The sequence below is a fragment of the Thermobia domestica genome, chromosome 4, assembly GCF_964235325.1.
Source record: "Thermobia domestica chromosome 4, izTheDome1.hap1.1, whole genome shotgun sequence".
NCBI lineage: Eukaryota > Metazoa > Arthropoda > Insecta > Zygentoma > Lepismatidae > Thermobia > Thermobia domestica.
The window spans coordinates 25,682,621-25,702,082 of NC_137457.1; the positions used below are offsets into that span (position 1 = coordinate 25,682,621).

Sequence of the window (19,462 nt, forward strand, 5' to 3'; positions counted from 1 at the left end):
AATGATTTTTGTAAGTGAACTGTACAATGATGCAATATTTCAAGAATTTTCATTTTGTTTTTGTTTCTCTCATCTATTATTCATTTTTCTACTTTTCTTGTTCTCAAGCTTCTTTTTAATGAAAGTTTCTCGGTATTCCATATTTGTACTCGATTTCTATTAAAACATCATTTATGCAACTCTATGGGTAATTGAAGTTTGCAAAATACTTCCCATCTATTTATGTAACAATGTTTGAATACTGTTGAATGATGTGTTACACAATATTTAGAGAGCTTTTGTATATTATTATATACAAATATATTTATTTCATCACAAAAACACAAAATGGTCTTCTATATACCTCTTCTTCTACTCTTAACTAGCAGATTGTATCTTTATTGTTGTTTACCTTTTACTAGTAAACATAATCCTATCAGTTACGTAGAGTGTATATGTAATTATTTTTGGCAAAGAAAATAACATTATTAAATAACTAAATATTTATTTATGTTTATGAAAAAAAAATATATAAGTTACATTAAGAAAATAATTAACGCTTTTTTTTTACAAAAATATATTATGTTTACGTCAAAAGAGTTGAGTAGATCATTTTATGTTTTAGTTTGAAATCATGGGGTCACAGATGTTGATCCACAATTTGCATCTTGTGCATTCTTACAGACGCCCTCATCAACATCAAATACAAGATTCGCTGGACAATGCTGGAGCCATGGATATCCTCCGCTGCATACGATAAATTCATGACAGCTGTATGGATTTGGGTAAGCTCCGTAAGGTTCCGTACACTGGAAACAAAATTGTGTGTTAATTCAATATCTATACCGACTCATAAATGTTACATCTATTGCACAACAGTATATCATAGGGTTAAATGATTGGTTTGAAGCTTAATGTTATTTTTAGAATCGAAACTATACGAGACCAGTACCAACAGTTTAATGTGGGATCTTAACTACACGAGCTTCCACCGAAAATCGAACCCTGAGCTCAAAGCTACGCTAGAAATGGTTCCGAGCTTGGATAGACTTCTATTTTACCTATTTAGATGCAAATTCCATAATCCTTTTCACGATTATTCTATGTTCAGTTTCACAAAGTGAGACACTTTCATGCACTACTGTTAAGTTCAGTGTTGCCAACAAGTTGACACAAAAAGCCGCTAAAAAATTATTAGTGGAATTCTCTCTCTCTCTCTCCATAACATATATATATATATATATATATATATATATATATATATATATATATGTGTGTGTGTGTGTGTGTGTGTGTGTGTGTCTGTGTGTGTATGAGTGTATGTCTTAAATTTGTGGTCAATTTAAATTGAAAGGATCATATGTAACAAAGAATAATTCATTTTTAGAACGATATATATATATATATATATATATATATATATATATATATATATATATATATATATATATATATATATATTAATTTATGATCAATTTCAGTTCAGCAAAATCAAAAATGAGTTTGCCTTTAAACGGAAGCTCTGCAATAGGGGTGTTCGGAATTGAGATTTCAATTCCGGAATTCGGAATGTCGATAATTCCGGAATTTTTCGGAATTCCGTTTTTCGGAATTTCGGAATTTTCGGAATCTCGGAATTTCGAAATTCCGAGATCCCGGAATTCCGAGATTCCGAAAATTCCGGAATTCCGAGATTCCGAAAATTCCGAGATTCCGAAAATTCCGGAATTCCGAGATTCCGAAATTTAGTATCGTGTTCTGGATTCCGGAATTCCGATCTTCCGAAATTTCAGATCTTGTTTCGAGATTCCGGAATTCCGAAATTCCGATATTTGCGATGAAGTTCCGGAATTCCGATTTTCCGAGATCAAATCTGTTAGAGGCTTTATATTTTAGTATAGATATGTGGGAAATACCAACTGAAAATGTTTGTTGTGTAACAACAGTAGTGCCAATATTGTAAAGGTCATTGTTGACTTGAGCTATTTCCAACATTTGAGTTGTTTCGGCCATACTTTGAATATTAGAGTAAACAAAGCCCTTGAGCTACAGGGACCTTCGAAAACAGACAACAAGATGAAGCAAGTACGCAGGAAACACATCTTTCATTCTATGACTTTTTGAATGAAGAGGGAGATAGTGAACAGATCTTAGAAGCAGCCTCAAAGAAGATGAAAAAAGCATGAAAATGGAAATTTTCTCTCTTCTGAAATCGCGATTCGAGAAGGATGAAAGAAGCAGAATTCTGTAGAAAATTTGTGCTTTCTTAGATCTCAGGTTTAAAGAAGATAATTTGGGTAAAAATATTGAGATAACAAAAGATAGAGTACTGTATAAGTTGAGACTTATTCCAGCAGGAAATCCTAAAAAAAGATAATCGAGGGAATGTTGGTACTAAAAGATTAGACAGTTGCCTAAAACGAAGGACATTTGGTGACAGGATAAAGAAGGCAGTCACATAGAATAATTGAACCTGTACCTAAGCCTTAGGGATGCAGATTTGGAGGAAGAGCCACTACTTTGGTGGAATAATCATTCCCACCATCTTTCAAGATTAACAAAATTAGCGAGAAAATATTTGTGTACACAAATAATCTTACCGCTGAGCATGCTGGGCAGTTAATATTTCTGTCCATGAACAAAGCTATTGTCCCAAAAACATTTTAAAATACTATTGAATATAAGCTAAATTTTCTCATTGTTTCACATCTCTGGCTTAGTATAACAGGGGATTCATAAATCAACACGAAGTACGGAGTCCGACATAATTATTCTAACATAAACATGTTTACTAGATTTATCATTTCTATAGCTATGCAAAGAAAGTAGACAAAATTACAACTGCTACAAAATAAATTTGAGTCTTCTACTAAATATATAAACTCATGAAAAGCATCGGATACTTATTTCCACTACCAGAAAGGATGAAAATAGTTTGTTTACATCTGGATATCAGCATTCAACAGAGAACAGCTAGTAATTAGTTATGTTCCCCTTTCTATGGATTACTACGATAATTTTTTAACATGACTGTACTTTTTTGTGCTGATTGCAGAGTTCATATTTCTCCACTTTGAAGAAGTTCTTTTAGATGGTCCTTACTTCTAATGTGATGTTTCCTAACACGATCTTCGAGCTCGTTCCAGATGTTCTCTGTAGGATTTAAATCTGCTGATTTGGTCGGTATCTTCAAAGTGTGAGGAGTGTTATACACCATCCAAAGCCTCATAATTTCCGCAGTATACTTTGGATCATTGTTCTGATGGAAGTAATAACCATTTCCCAATTCTAGCTTCTGTGCACTCCTCTTAAGATTGTTTTCAAGAATTCTCTTGTATTCAAACTTTTCCATGATTCCATCTATGAGCACCAGTTCCCCAACGCCTGATGAAGCTATACATCCCCATACCATCACACTGTTGCCTCCATGTTTCACTGTAGCTACCATGTTCTTAGCTGTATTTGATAGCCTTCACACTGTAACACGTCCATCACCCTTGTATAAGCAGAATTTGTTTTTATCCGACCAGAGAACGTGGTCCCAGAATTCTGTTGGCTTCTCCTATACAGGTTAACAAATTTTAGACTCTTTTTCTGATTCACACAATTGACATATGGTTTCCTCGTAGGAAAACTGGCATTGTAACCGGCACTATGTAAAACCCGTCCAACTGTTCCTGTGTGCATCACAGTGCCAGAATATTGTTCAAGGCTTCCTCTAATCTCAGATGCCGGATTCTGCTTGTTTGGCTCCTGTCTCTAGTAGTAAGTTTAGAAGGAGCGGCGTATCTCGGCTTATTCACAACACTATTAGTCTGTTTAAAGCGCTGAATGATGGAGAACACCATGATTTTGCTTCTGTTGACTGTACTATCAATTTCGGAGAGGGGTTTGTGTTGTTTGTACAGATTAATTACATTTCTCTCTTCGACTGTTGTCTCCTTACCTTTACACCCCATGTCACTTGTGAATGCTTAGCTTTACACTACAATTGCGAGCTGCTGTTGCGAGGCACAGTATGAAATCAACGACTGTGTGGTGGAGGCATAAAACATGCATCCAGTCATGTGTCTACTCGTTTGGAGACGTTATGTCGTCCTATAAGTGAGACCGCAGGAGAAATATAGTAGACTCTATATATTGTGTGCTAAATACATGCATTATGATATTTTAAATATAGTTTCGGAGACACATAATGGTAACGTTTATATGTTTACAAATTCAACACTACTAAGTAAATATGATGTATGTTGTTTATAATTCATACAATGTAAATAAAGTATTAATTATATTATTCCAATACTTCTGTCGGTCTCTGTATCTGTTTTTCCTTATTTTCAAAGGTACGGTAAATTTAAGCTATTGAGAAGGGCATAGTTACCAGTGTCATTATCACTGCATAGATGTATCTGTATATTATTCAAATAACATTCCCTTTGATTTCATAATGTTAATACATTATTTCAATATAATATTTCAATTAATATATTTCTTAAGTTTCATAATATTTCGTATTTAAAATGTTGTTTGTACAGCATAACATTTTCTTAGTTTTCTAGTGTTACGTATTAAATATGCGTAATATATATTGTTATTGTGTTATTTGTATAACATTTCCTTATGTTTCATCATGATAAGTACTTTTTATTTTAATTTGTAGTTAATGTATTAATACATTTCCATTCTACCTTTTACATATGTCCTAGTAAAACTAAACAGACTGAAAACGCTATGAAAGGATAAAAGAATTTTCAAAAGTAACATTTTGTAGTAGAAATAATTTACAGATACAATCAGGTTTAATGGCATCCATCAAATATATAGGATATTATTTCTAATTTTTAAAACATTTATTCTTTTGAAAATTGTCGCGAACATAACTATCCCCTCACGAGTCGGGATCGAAGAACTGATTTTATACATGAGAGTCCGACGAAATAAAGGTTGTTCTATAACCGCGAGTACCGTGTTCAGAAAAGTATTAAAATGTTGTACAATGATAGTATTGGATTTGAGGTAATGTGTATTTTTTTTAGTTTTTGTAAATTAATTGTAATAATGTATATTCTAATCTATGAAAATTTATACGAAATTTATATTGCATTAACCAACATCTTTAAACATAATAAGGTATTTTTGTTTGTTTATTTTATTGATCTTATGAACAGATAGCCTAACTTATAAGAGTAAGAATCCGCTATTATGTAAAGCTCTGATAGAAAAAATTACGGTAGAAACTAAAATTATAGGTTTCCTTTATATTAAAGAAATTTGAGAGGATTAACATTCTATTGATATGGCATTTCATTATTACTTTATGTTGAAAGCTAGATTGATTGTATATTTTTCCACTGCTTTTACAAATATTAAATACAGTTATTACAAATATATTACATTGTATTTCCAATCTTCCGCAGTTCAGATCTATCATATTTTTATTTCTTCTTTATATTAACGCAAAATACATTTGACATTAAGGAAAATTTTCATTTTGTGTATTAAAAAAGGTATCATGGTATAATTGAATTAATTTTCGTGCCATGCTGTCTACAAAAACTACATAATTATGGTATAGCATTATGCAAAACCTACGTTATGAAAAACTATTTGCTATCAGCTAGTTACGGGACCGACTACGTATGTGAGCTCCGAACCACATGTTTTCGTTGAAAAGTTCTTTTCCTAATACAAGAAAATAAAAACTAAGAAAACTATGAGGGAGAAGAGCTAGATGCTTTGTCCTTTAAAAATGGATGTATGTTTGTTCCAGCATAATTCTGGAACACCTGAAGCAATTTCAACCAAACTTGGTACACATATGAGTAAACTAACTAACTAATTTTATGGCCTATGGAACCCGGAGGTTCAATGCCGCGTTCACAAAAGCTCTCCACTGACTTCTATCCTTAGCTAACTGCATCCAGTTTCTACTTTGTATTCCAATCTCTGCGAGATCCACCTTAATATTGTCCTCCCATCTGCGCCTAGGTCTTCCTAATGGTCGTTTTCCGATTGGTCTTCCAGTCAAGATTTTGAAAGCGTTTCTACTTTCTACCATTCTAGCTACATGACCTGCCCACCTAAGCCTCCTAGACTTGACGACCCTAACAATGTTGGGTAGACCGTATAAATTATGTAGTTCCTCGTTATAAAGTTTCCGTCATTCCCCATTCCCATTCCTCTTGGGTCCGAATATTCGTCTCACGATCTTGTTCTCAAATACTTTCAGTCTATGTTCTTCCCTCAGTGTAAGCGACCATGTTTCGCAACCATACAGAACAACAGGGATGATTATCGGTTTATATATTTTAAGCTTCAAATTCCTCCACAGAATTCGCGAGGACAAGAGATTTTGCGCCGAATAGTAACACGAATTCCCTGCTTTTAGTCGACATTTAATGTCTTCGTGAATATGATTTTCGTCTGTTAATATTGATCCTAGATATTTGAAACTATCCACTTTATCAAAAGTATTATTTAATATTTTAACGCATCCACAATTTTCCGTATTACGGTTCCGACACACTTTCATGTATTTAGTTTTCTCTGCATTTACTTCTAAATCCATGTCCCTGTAAGCGTTTAATAAGATCTCTGCATTTCTTTCTATTGTTCTCCTATCATCCTCTATTAAATTTACATCATCAGCATATGCCATAACCTGGTGAATACCGTTCAACTGTAGGCCCTGGTTGCTATCTTTGATTTTCCTTATAGCGTATTCCAGAACAAAGTTAAATAATAATGGCGACAACGCATCTCCTTGTTTCAGGCCATTTTCGACGTGAAAGCTCGTGGACAAAAATTTTCCTACCCGGACTTTACTTTGGGATTCATTTAAACGTATCTTAATTAATCTAATTAGCTTTCTCGGTATTCCAAGTTCTGTAAGAACGTTGTATAATATTTCTCTCCTAACCGAGTCGTATGGCTTTCTAAAATCTAAAATCTCTTCGTGCGCAGAACGAGCATTTCAGCTACGTATCCAGAACCTGGCTTCTAAACATTAAGGAGTACGAGGGTGAATATCGGCTCAAGTGTGCAAGTAAATATATAGGTAATGAATACGAAACTTGCAATCTATGGCTTCACCCTGTTTCTAAGTTTTTCATTTTCTATATGTCATTTTGAAGCCGCGCAGGGAAGAAACTGGTCGATACTCTATCCGTATTGCACTAGTGACCCGCTAGCAATGATGTATAAACATGTTAGAGCCTGCCCTTGGATAGAACATTAGAACAAGATAAGAACCAGTAAATGAAGTTTTTACACTTTGTTCAATGAGTCCTTCTGCTCAGCTCTTTTCGTTCTGCAGAAAGACGGAGTATTGCCGCCACTGACAATGAGTAAAAAAGAGTAAGTTTCATCATTACATTGTCTGAGTGTTGATGTCTATCGCATAATCATGTTACTTGAAGATTTCAGATGCTGACATTTCAGCATTCCGAGATTCCGATATGCTGGATCGACGTACCGTTGTTGGGAATTTCGAATTTCAAAGATTCAGAAGTGCTGAACCGAAGTCCTCATATTCTGGAATTCATAAATTTCTAGCTGAAGTTTCGAGATTCCGGAATTCCGAGTTTTGGAAATTCCGGAATTTCTGACTGAAGTTCCGGAATTCCGAGATTCCTGAATTCCGATATTTCGAGGTGAACCTTCGGAATTCCGAAATTCCGGAATTTAGAGATTTCGAAATTTCGGAATGAACTTCCTGGATTCCGAAATTCCGAGATTACGGAATTCCGAGATTCCGAAATTACGGAATTCCGAGATTCCGAAATTACGGAATTCCGAGATTTCGGAATTCCGGAATAACTAAATTTTTAATTCCGATTCCGGAATTAAGATTTTCATTCCGAAGTATTCCGGAATTCCGGAATCCGGAACACCCCTACTCTGCAACCTAAAGGACATTATAAATTGGAGTTGGTTTCCGTTAGAGGGCAAGAGGTAACATCAATCAAAGCGGAAATATGGAGAAACATGCTATATACTTTCCCAGCTCATTAATGCTTGCGCGAATTCAAATTAACAAAAGGAAAACAAACATGTATCTAAACTGATTCGACTAATAGTACTTCATTATAGAAGGACAAGTTGTTGGTAGCACAAAAGTCGCTAGATTTGTACGTAAGTCGCCAAATTCTCATTCAAAAATCACCAAAAAAAGTCGCTAATCGAAAACGATTTTTTTTTGTCACTATCCTGGAAGTCGAATCCCTTAGATTTAGCGACTTTTCCCCCAAATTGGCATCACTGGTAAAGTTTTTCAAATTGTTGTTCTTTTTTTATATGTTTTAATATTGTTTACTAGTTCTATTGTTCTTTTCCGCCTCCCTATCTTTCCTTTCTAAATACCTTCAATCGCATTAATCACAATATGAATGAATCAAATTTTCTTACTTTTTTTTATCTCAATAAAGTTTAACTTGTAAATGACTTGTGGATTACGAAATTATCCTGGACCAGTGGTTCTCAAAGTGGGGTCCGCGACGCCTAAAAATTGAAATGTGTTATAATAAAATGGAACTCACAGCTGTTACGCAAGAAGTATTTTTAAGACTAAGAAACTGCAACTGTGGGCAGTACGAGTACAAAACAATAACTATTCATCATTTCCAGTGCTGAAGGATTTTTATTGACTCTTTAGGTGGAAAACTCTCTGCTGATATGCACAAAACACTTGAAAGCATTAGTTGCAAGTTTTGAACCTGGTGGTGATTACCTGTTTCACAACCTGGTAACGGTTGGATTGAAAATCCTTTCACTAATGTAGAAATCCATGACATACAAGGTATGAATCTCTCTAACTCAGAACAAGAACAGCTATTGGAACTATACTGCGATACTTTATGGAAAAAACGTTTTCAAAGAAAATGCACTTTGTAGCTTTTGGTTGCTTGTGCGCTGTGAGTATGAAGAGTTGTCTAAAAAGGCATTGCAACATTTGATGCCTTTACCTAACACTTACTTACGTGAGCAGACCATTTCTGCTCTTTACAGTATTAAACCCTTAAAGCGAAATCGCCTTAACGTGGTGGAATCGGACCTAAGATTGATGGTCACAAAACTTATTCCAAATTTCAATGCAATTATGGAAAAACACAAAGAATTTTATTCTTCACATTAGTGATCCCAAATTTGAGAACATAGTTCATCAAGTGCATGTCTCTTTTTTTTAAAATCATTTTCAGTCTTGAAACTTACTGTATTTTCAATTGAAATTTCGTTCACTAGGAAACAATCATGTATCTTTAGAATAAATTACTTATTACAGTATTTTTCTTGATCTTTTTCTTGTCAGTGGTAGTTCTAATTAGTATATTTTTTAATACCATGTGAAATTTCAGATAGCATTGCAAGGGGGTCCGCGGATCACTTTCCTAATGAGCAGGGGGTCCGCGTTATCGGAAAGTTTGAGAACCACTGTCTTAAACAATTCAATTCATAAGGAGCGTCCAGGTCAGTAGTTCAGGACATTACGTGTATATTAGTAACTCTCGGTTTGGACGGAACCTAAGAGAGAATGTTAGTTTTTTTTGTGTGTGTGATTTCCTTAGATGGTGGAATTTTGTTGCTCCCTAATGGCTACCTATCAATGCCCCTTGAGATTCTCGTGTATTGCATCACATATGACATTGTAATGCCTTATCGAATCCCATGGCTTTTACTACAACACTAGATTATGTTGTTAACGTCTCATTAGCTCCAAATGACCTCTCCTTATTTATTCTGATGATACCACACATCCATCTCAATATTTTTTATTTACTTTCTTGTCTTGCGCTTTCTTCATTGTCCACAATTCTCATTCACGCAATTTCATGTGTCTCACTACAAGCTTATAGCTTGTCTTTTTGCTCTCGTGCGTATGCTTTCATTGCAAGATACTTTGGCCTTATCCCTTTATTACAAGGTACTCTGGTTTTATTCTTTAAATGCAAGATACAATGCTCATTATACTTTTATCGCAAGATACTCTGGCCTTATCCTTTTATCGCAAAATACTCTGGGGTCGCAAGATACTCTGACCATATTCCTTTACCGTAAGATACTCTGGTTTATTCCCCAATTGCAAGATACTCTGGCGCTTATACTTTTCTCGTAACATACTCTGACCTTATCCCTTTATTGTAACATACTCTGGTTTTATTCTTTAATTGCAAAATATTACTCTCCGCTTATACTTTTCTCCCAACATACCCTGGCTTTGTCTTTTAATTGCAAGATACTCTGGTTTTATATTTTTACCGCAAGATATTCTGGTGCTTATAGTTTTATCACAAGATACTCTGGTGCTTAACCTTTTAAACACTCTGCACTTAACATGCATTTAGTGTCGAAATTTATAGACTTGATAATTGAATCGGTGATTGTAGAAAATGAACATTTTACAATACCTTACTTTTGGAAAACATGAAAGAAAACAGTTCATCAAAAAATACCTTTGCTTATACAAGAACTGTTTTTGTGTCTGTTAGGAGTTTTCTTTTTTCAGAATACAAAAATGTAATGAGATTGATGTATACAGAAACTACTATCGTGGAATTTTCTCTTTTATTTTGGAACATTATGCTAGGTACTTGTTCCACTCAGGTTATAAACTGCGAGCCGAAGTTTCTGACCCATAAGAAAAGTCCTGGAAACAGTTATTATTTCATTCACTAACATTTTATAGTTACTACATGGCTCATTCACATGGCTTACTTTGGATATTCTTAAAAAAGAAAAAAAAGTTTGGAGTATTGTGAAGAGCATGTTCGAAATACTGTCATACATTGTATTTGTAATCAAGGGCGCCCATCAGGAGGGGGCAAGGTGGGGCGCTCGCCCTTCCCCCCTTTTAGAGGAAATTGTGCTTCGGAAGATCGAAAACCCAATAGATATTTTAGAACAGTTAGCGCAAATTTGAGACTACATTTGAAATGTCGTTTATACTTGCTCCCCCTTGGAAACGACAACATGGGCGCCCTTGTTTGTAATCACTATGAAATTTAAATATTTCTTTAAAAATTTTTAAGAGATACAAATCTAATACTAATTGGTAAAACTGAAATATAATGACTTAATTTGTGTAATATTTAAGAATGGTCGAAATAAGTATCGATATTAACCCAATACTACTGAACAGTATTAAAGAAATATGTATATATACTTACATTAAACCATGGAATAGGTGTTGCTGAAATGAAAGGGGAAAAATGTCAAATTAGTTACAAAATATACATTTACAAATAAAACCTAAATTTTGCTAATGTTAATCGAGTATTGCATCCTTCTACAGGAAACATTGATACCAAAGTGGGTTAAGTGATCTGCTACTAAAACAGCATCAGAAAACAAAAATATTAGATCTCAGCGAACGACTGTTTGCCGCGACTCTGCAACTAAATATTATACCGTCGCACAACCATTAAAAAAACGCATGTTCTACTTTCACGTTTCTCTCTCAACTAACAAAATACTGCTTCCCTCAACATTAGTGAATATTAAAATAGAAAATGTAAAAAAAAAAAAAATAAAATAAATAAAATAAAAATAAATAAAATTAAAAAAAAGTTAAGTGAATCGTGAATATTTAAATGGAAATGGAAGAAATAAAATAATATAACTTTCGGATTTGGTTAATAAAATTATATTTGCTAATTAAAACAAAAACTATAATGGCCGCTGTTACTCTGAAGCTTGGGCTCTAAACTAATCATAGAACTGTTTTGCCTCATAATGGATCAGAAAAAATCGGTATGATACGTGAAGCTGCCTTCCGAACGTACACTTCAGAAAACGTGAAACAGCTTGTGTGCACTATCAATGTTGTCAAACTTTGAAGATATAGTGAACGAGCAACAAGAAACAAGACTTAAAGAACTATAAGACAAATGAAAACTAACAATTATTCGAATTAAAAGGTAACAATAATAGTAGCAAGAAAAAACAAAACTAAAGTTAATGGTAATCAGACAACACTGTACTCTTAGGAGGTGTTCTCCGTGTAGCGCAAGAGACAAGATTGGCACAATTTTATGCATGGGGATTGACGACTGGGACACACCTTCGCATTCTATTGAATGCTGATATTTGTAGGTATAGATCAAGCTTCACGACTCCGTGCGATGACTATAGTAAGAAGAAAATTTGCTAACTGCAAAGCTTGCCTCTCTGGGACATAGGGTCATGCGAGAATAGGACTGGGCACAGCTTTGCAATACAGTTAGAAACAATATTAACTAGAGGTGGGAGCTATCATTTCTTATTCCTGAAAAACCTATACTTAATATTGTTTCTCACTATACATCTTTCCTCTGTATCTCATTTTAATGCCCGTGGCAATTTTCAACCACAGAACTGGCTTTTGCTCTTTCGTACATCATTACCATTCGATATCAACGTATTAAGCTAGTGTAGCTAAAATTTCTGCCACAGAAGACAGGAAGGAAGCGAGAGGTAGTTTATTGATGCAAGAAGTTGTTTCAGAACAAATTATTGCAACATTAGTGAACTAAAGGCAAAGTTTTTGGTCCTTAAATAGCCTCTAATTCTAATTTAACAATAGTATTTAAAGCATGAAACAGTTGTTCTAGCCTCTAATTCTAATTTAACAATAGTATTTAAAGTATGAAACAGTTGTTCTAGCCTCTAATTCTAATTTAACAATAGTATTTAAAGTATGAAACAGTTGTTGTAGCCTCTAATTCTAATTTAACAATAGTATTCAGAGTATGAAACAGTTGTTCTAGCCTCTAATTCTAATTTAACAATAGTATTTAAAGTATGAAAGAGTTGTTTTTTGATGCACCATAGAAATACTTTAATAAGTCTATATTGTACTTGTGAACTCTTCCATTTGTGAAGTCGATCGTAACAGACATTTGTGTGTTAAGCTGTACAAGAAATTTATGCTTGTTCAAGTTCATCGACTTCATTGTTGGGTGCACTTCAAAATTAAGTTTGTGTTCTGAAGTAAAAGTCACGAAGCAAAGATAGATTGACTTTAAAATGGAAACCTCTTCCTGTTCAAATTATTCGAATAGAAATTTTGGACTCATTTATGGTGTAACCTTGAATTGTGGACCGAATAACTAAACTCATATGCAACCAAATTACACGACAGTTGAATCAAGAAGAAGATGAAAAGTTAGTAAAAGACCAGATCCCACCCTTGCTACAAAAGTGTCACAACTCAAAACAGTTAGTTTTGAGTAAATCGCATTTGATACTGTTGGTAATACATTCATTTTAATGTTATTCACTAGCGAAACTAGCGCTCTCACGCAGCTTCTAGTAAAACTAGAGCCATGATTCCTATATTGTAGGATAGAGGACAGGCTCACAAATTTGAATATAAACATAATTTAAAATTGACAATTTTGAGTTGTGGCGCTTTTGTAGCAAGGGTGTGAGTTGTACTCCAAGAAGAAATCTTCTATATTGTTTGACTGGTAAAAAAAAGGGGACCGATACATTACCTTGAGGAACTCAATATAGTGCAACCAAAATGCAGAGGGAAGTATAACACTCTGTTCACTAACTGCGTGATTTTCTATCAGAATTGTGTTCTTGTTTTCTTCTACAAATGTTAAATCTGTTAACAACTATAGGCATAATCAAAGCAGAAATTATGTAAAAGGCTTTGGATATATCTGAGAGAATAGCTAGAGAAAACTGAGGTGAATCTTTTGAGTTTTATATAAGAAGTACTAAGACAATTTGCTAAGGCTGGAATCTCCAGGAGTTAAGAAATAATATTGAGTATTAATTACTGCAGATAAGGCTTGATTAAACTGTAAAGAATAACTCTTCTTTCAAAACATAAACAACTGTACTGGTTGCTTGTGTAATGGAATATTGGTTCCTGATAAGCATATTTTCTATTCTACATAGTAATCAAAAGATTGACATAAGTGAGGATAAGTAAAGAATATGAATTACTAATATCTAAAGAGTCTTTTTGTATAAATATAATGTATGTACTACAAAATACTGTTAACGATATTGCACTGAAGTTCAAGCACTTTTGGTATTGCCCAAAACTAATTACCGTACTTACGTCCAGGTGTTGTTGCTGACAGTGATTCAGGTGCACCAAGTTCTGAATCCCTTGCTGAAAGAAATATTAACTTCTATTAATATAAATAGTTAGTCCTTTTATATACATATATAATACTGTATGTATTTGGTGCATGGTCAAAGGGGTTTAAATCAAAAGATTACTTTTCCAGAAAAGCAGAAACAAATGTCAAAGTAAATAAGTCGACATAAGCCCTTAATAGTGATCAAATGTTACAAAACATGACTTAAGAAACGTTGTACGAAGACATAAGACAATAATTCCAAAACGAATCATTGTATTTTTCCTTTCAATAACGTTCACAGACCAAAACATAGCCAAAACAAATAAATATATGACACTTTCTGAAGATGCAGCTAGTCGTGAATGGTATTCCAGTATGACCCTAACTCATACCTATTGCATACATAACAGTTTCAATGCTTATACTCCTGTATTCCATTATGTTCTCAACTTTCTCCGTCAAGGTTCCATCATCAGTGAAAGGTGGTCTTCCAGATCAAGAAGTGTCCGCGGTGGTCACATGTCCAGATCATAGATGCTCATTTTACTCTGACCTCACTCACCTTCGCCCCGCACTCACCTACAAGCCCTCGCTCTCACGAAAGGAGTTGTCCATTACCCTCGCTCACCCTCGCTCATGTGTTGGGATTTTCTCCTCGTTCTTGCGCACCCTCACCTTCGCTGTCTAAGCTTGCTTTCGCCCTCGCGAACCCTCTCCCTCACATCATTGTGGGTGAGGAAATTTGAGGGTGAGGATGCCCTCGAGAGGATGAACAACTCTGGTCCAGATTGCAATCGCCGTTTCTACTTGGACATTTCATATGATAAATTTTCATCCTCATAGGTTTCTTTCATATCTTTGTGGATCTGATTTGGTGATTCCCCCTGAAGATGTATGAATGTAATGACTCTCTGTGTCTCAAGATTGTCAATCATCACACCTTCAGTCATTTACATTAAAAAGAAATATTCTAACGAGTCGAGAATTTGCATGGTTAACATACAAGAACTTAACTATAAAATGCATATCTGACAGGGCTTCGTCACCTTGTAGGTGATTGCACGAAATTTTTGATACCCCCTCATATAATTTATTTTATTTATTTATTTATTTATTTAAAGCTTATTTGGCATGTGAAATTGCATTGAATTTCATGAAAATGTTGAACCTTCTTTCCTAGTTTATTCGAAAGTTAGAAAATATGACATACCACTATGCTTCCCGTAGCCGCTAATATATATTTAAACAAAGGTACAAATTCGGAATGTTCAGCTTATTTTGTATTTAATACAGAAGTAATGGTTTACTTACCATTGTATTGAAGTTTTCCGGCATAGACAAGTACAGTTGCTGCAACAGAAAATAGAAATATAGTTTAGTTTTTGTGAGCTAATCATATTGATCAACAAATTAAACTAGGTATTTACATTTTGTGAGAATAACGTATCTCATCCTTTTGAGTCACTTAATAAATCCGTTGTCCCGTTTTTTTTTTTTTTTTTTAAAAAAATTGGACAAAGAACCAAGCAATCTTCCCGAAATTTCTCCATTAATCAAGAAATTTTGTAAAGATGAAACAAATTCAAATTTGACAATGCAAATTTTGGTGAATACGGGAAATATATAATAACATTCATGGGAAGTTGTCCCAATTTTTACTTGGTACTCGAAAATACACGTTTTCAACTTAAGTGAATCCTTATATTTAGCATTTTCTGAATAAACAGTAGAAATGTTTCGATATTATAGGAATTATCTCCTTTCTGTCTTTAGTTGGGTATATTGAAAGATGTGGAAATGTTGAAAAAAAAAAACGTGTTGTTATTTTATAATTGTAAGTTTATAGAGCGAGTTTCAACTTCTAACTTCAGAGATTTGGTAATTACAGTATTTTTATTTTAAAAAAATTAAACTTAACCCCTCCTTAGGATATATGCTTTGACAAATCCTCCTTTTTTGTCAAAAGGAGTATTGTGTCCGAATTTCATGTTTGTACGGATAATATTATGGCCTTGGCAACGATCAGTCACAAACTTACTCTTGACTTTAATATTACAAATAGTCAGAAATATTTTAAGTAACTTATATGCGTATACAATATAAATAAATTTTGCAAAATTAAAGGATAAGTAACTAGACCTGAAGAAGAAATAGCTAAAATCACATCATTCAAATTCCATTGTAAAGGTTCCGCGTAAAGAACGCAACTTTTTAAATTCCCCGCCATTTCTATTCTAGTGTGGTTAGTGATCGCGGAATGTCAAATAGCACACCATTGCCATCTGTTTTCTGTACAGGTAGGAATGCACCACTCACCACCAGTGTTGGAAGTTTAAGGAAAATTTCCCTAATCTAAGGAAATTTCGTAGGTAAATTTAGCAAAAATGGAAAAAAGGGAATTTATCGATAAAACCTAGGAAAATTTTCGGGCTAACTAATAGACCAATATAAATGTTTAAAGTTTTTTCTCTTTCTTCAGAAATAAATCAATATAACAGTAATAGTTTGTATATGTATGTTTGCTGAAAGTAGCATAATTGGTATCCATTATTGGTTGGGTGATTTTTTTTTTAAAGAGAAAAGTGACGGAAAAATGTTTTTTTAAAAAGAAGCAGAAAGTAAATGAATAAAATAAATGTGGTTGGTGTTTCTTTTACTATAGCGAAATTAATTTTATTAAATAACTTCTGTCATAGGAATTGAACATTCAACAAACTAGGGAAAATTTGGTAAGAAAAGCGAAAAATTTTGAGTCAATTGAGGGAAATTTTCTTAAGGAAACCTACGAACATTGCTGAGTAACTGAGTTGCAAATGATTATGATGTCCTGGTTCAAGTGCAAAGAAACTACGGAATATTTAGTAAGAAAAGGGAAAATTTTGAGTCAATTGAGGGAATTTTCCTTAAGGGAACCTACGAACACTGCTCACCACAATTTTAGTAAGTTTTCACTATGGCAACACTGGCTGTGCCTTCGTGAAGGAGCTTTCCAATCCTACCCGTACAGAAAACAGATGGCGATCATGCGCTATTCAACTGCTAGCCACAAAGGAAAGAGATGAAAATCGTGTAACGTCCAGTGCTGCCAACTTATTAAAACAAAAATGGCGGACATTTCAAAAGTCGTATTCTTTATGGGACACCTTTTGTTTCAAAGAAAACAAATCTAATTAAATTACAACATTGTACTAAAAAAGCGAAGATGCCGAACGAACTAAAATCCGTTGATGTTAATACTTACCTTGGACGAAGAGTACTAAAATAACTAATGTCTTCATGTTGTGTTCTGTCTGAGAAACAATGCTCCTATTTTTTCAACAGTGTAACCTCTTTATATACAGTTTATATCCAATTAATCAGTGGCTTTAAGGAAAATATTTCCTTATTTCCTGACGTCAGTAACATCTATTGTAAGTGCGCCTATATTAATCTGTTTGCTTCAAATCAAATAAAAACGTATAAAATATAAAATAGCACACGTCCTTGTTCCAGAATTTTAAAGCTCGTTCTCGGATTTGATTCACTATAAAGCCATCTTCAAACAGATTTTGAGATAAGGAAACATATTTGCTATTAATACGTAGAAGTACAAGGATAATTTTCTTTGTTCGGTGATAATTTGGTTTATCTGATTTCAGGAATTCACGGTATTAAAGGAAATAGATAAATATATGTGAGTGCACATGTTATAAAATATCTTTGTTTGTGGTTTTCTTTAAATAGAATACATAAATGTTTATCTCTGTGACAAAAAAGCAGATAAGAATATTAGTCATTATGGGTAGAATCTCTCTTTGTAAAAGATGTTCTGAACATGGGCGCCCGAAGAGGGACAAAAGGGGCGGCCCCCGGCTCACGAAAATGTATGAAATTTCTTAAAATTTTCTTAATACAAATAAAAAATACCAAACGTGATTTAATAACCAGGGAGATGACTCCTCTAGAAAATTGTCTTCGAGCGCCCATGGTTCACAGTGAGTGAGGGATTGACTGATTAATCAACGCCTAGGCTAAACCTCTTAAACTATAAACTGAAAATTTTGACAGGACATAGATATTTTGTCGTAAAGTACCACTAACGAAAGACTTTTAGAAATTCAAAGTAAAATAAGGGAAACAGGACGGAATATATTTATCTTAAAATGTACATATCAATATTTCCGAACATTTGAAGATTAGGTATGAAATTTGACATATAGACGTCTCATTTAAAATAATTAGACATGTTTTTTCAGCGTTTTTAGGCGCTTTAAAGAACAATTTTATTTGTCCGTCTGTCTGTTGATAAGCATGAACAAAAACGATAAGAGATATTGAGATGCACTCTTTACAAATCGATACATTGTATCAAGGATAGGTTCTATCTCTTCCGGTAACTCTCTATTCAAACCGGAAGTGGTACAATTTAGTCATTTCCGTTTACAACGTTTATCGCCATAAAACGAAAGCGGTAACAGATAGTGAGAAGCAGTTTTTTTTTGGAAACGATTCAGTGTGTTAACGTACCATGTGTATCCTGAACAATTTATCACAACCGGAAATGGTTCGAATTTAATATTGCTTCCTGTTCAATATTGATTTCTACACAGCAAAATCGACAAGAGATATCGAGAAGCGGTTTTCTGCAGTCGATTTACTGTCCCCAAAATAGGCCACCACCTCCTTTGTTAACCCTCTATTCAATCCAGAAGCTGTACAAGTCAACCATTTCCTGTTCCGACGCTCATCCTTATAGAACCAAAACGGAAAAATATATCAAAAAACATTTTTTTAATAATAAATTCAATCTCTCAAGAGATCATAGAATTCAGTGCATCGCCATTATGCAAATTTTTCTAAGAATTAGATCGTTGATAATCTCTGTAATCTATAACTTACTAACGAGGAGCAGAAAGTGCTGAAATTGCGCAAATTTTTCTAAGAATTAGATCGTTGATAATCTCTGTAATCTATAACTTACTAACGAGGAGCAGAAAGTGCTGAAATTGCGCAAATTTTTCTAAGGATTAGATCGTTGATAATCTCTGTAATCTATAACTTACTAACGAGGAGCAGAAAGTGCTGAAATTGCGCAATTTTTCTAAGAATTAGATCGTTGATAATCTCTGTAATCTATAACTTACTAACGAGGAGCAGAAAGTGCTGAAATTGCGCAAATTTTTCTAAGAATTAAATCGTTGATAATCTCTGTAATCTATAACTTACTAACGAGGAGCAGAAAGTGCTGAAATTGCGCAAATTTTTCTAAGAATTAAATCGTTGATAATCTCTGTAATCTATGACTTACTAACGAGGAGCAGAAAGTGCCGAAATTGCGCAAATGTTTCTAAGAATTAGATCGTTGATAATCTCTGTAATCTATGACTTACTAACGAGGAGCAGAAATTGCTGAAATTGCGCAAATTTTT

The 19,462-nt window shown here is 33.9% G+C and overlaps 1 protein-coding gene across 1 annotated transcript; it reads right to left on the reverse strand.

Annotated features, from left to right (window-relative positions):
- Positions 1-470: 470 nt before the first annotated feature.
- Positions 471-17,431, reverse strand: LOC145683276 (uncharacterized). Its single transcript, XM_081754642.1, has 5 exons — positions 17,296-17,431; positions 15,366-15,404; positions 14,030-14,083; positions 11,142-11,164; positions 471-788 (listed from the first exon to the last, which is right to left on the reverse strand). The coding sequence occupies exons 1-5, from the start codon at positions 17,330-17,332 to the stop codon at positions 612-614; spliced, it is 330 nt and encodes a 109-aa protein (XP_081610768.1). The 5' UTR covers positions 17,333-17,431; the 3' UTR covers positions 471-611.
- Positions 17,432-19,462: the final 2,031 nt, after the last annotated feature.

Coding starts and splice junctions, on each gene's coding strand:
- LOC145683276 (XM_081754642.1), bottom strand. CDS start 17,332: ATGAAGACATTAGTTATTTTAGTACTCTTCGTCCAAG. Junction 15,405..17,295: donor TTTAGTACTCTTCGTCCAAG/GTAAGTATTAAC, acceptor TTTCTGTTGCAG/CAACTGTACTTGTCTATGCC. Junction 11,165..14,029: donor GTCAGCAACAACACCTGGAC/GTAAGTACGGTA, acceptor CTTTCATTTCAG/CAACACCTATTCCATGGTTT.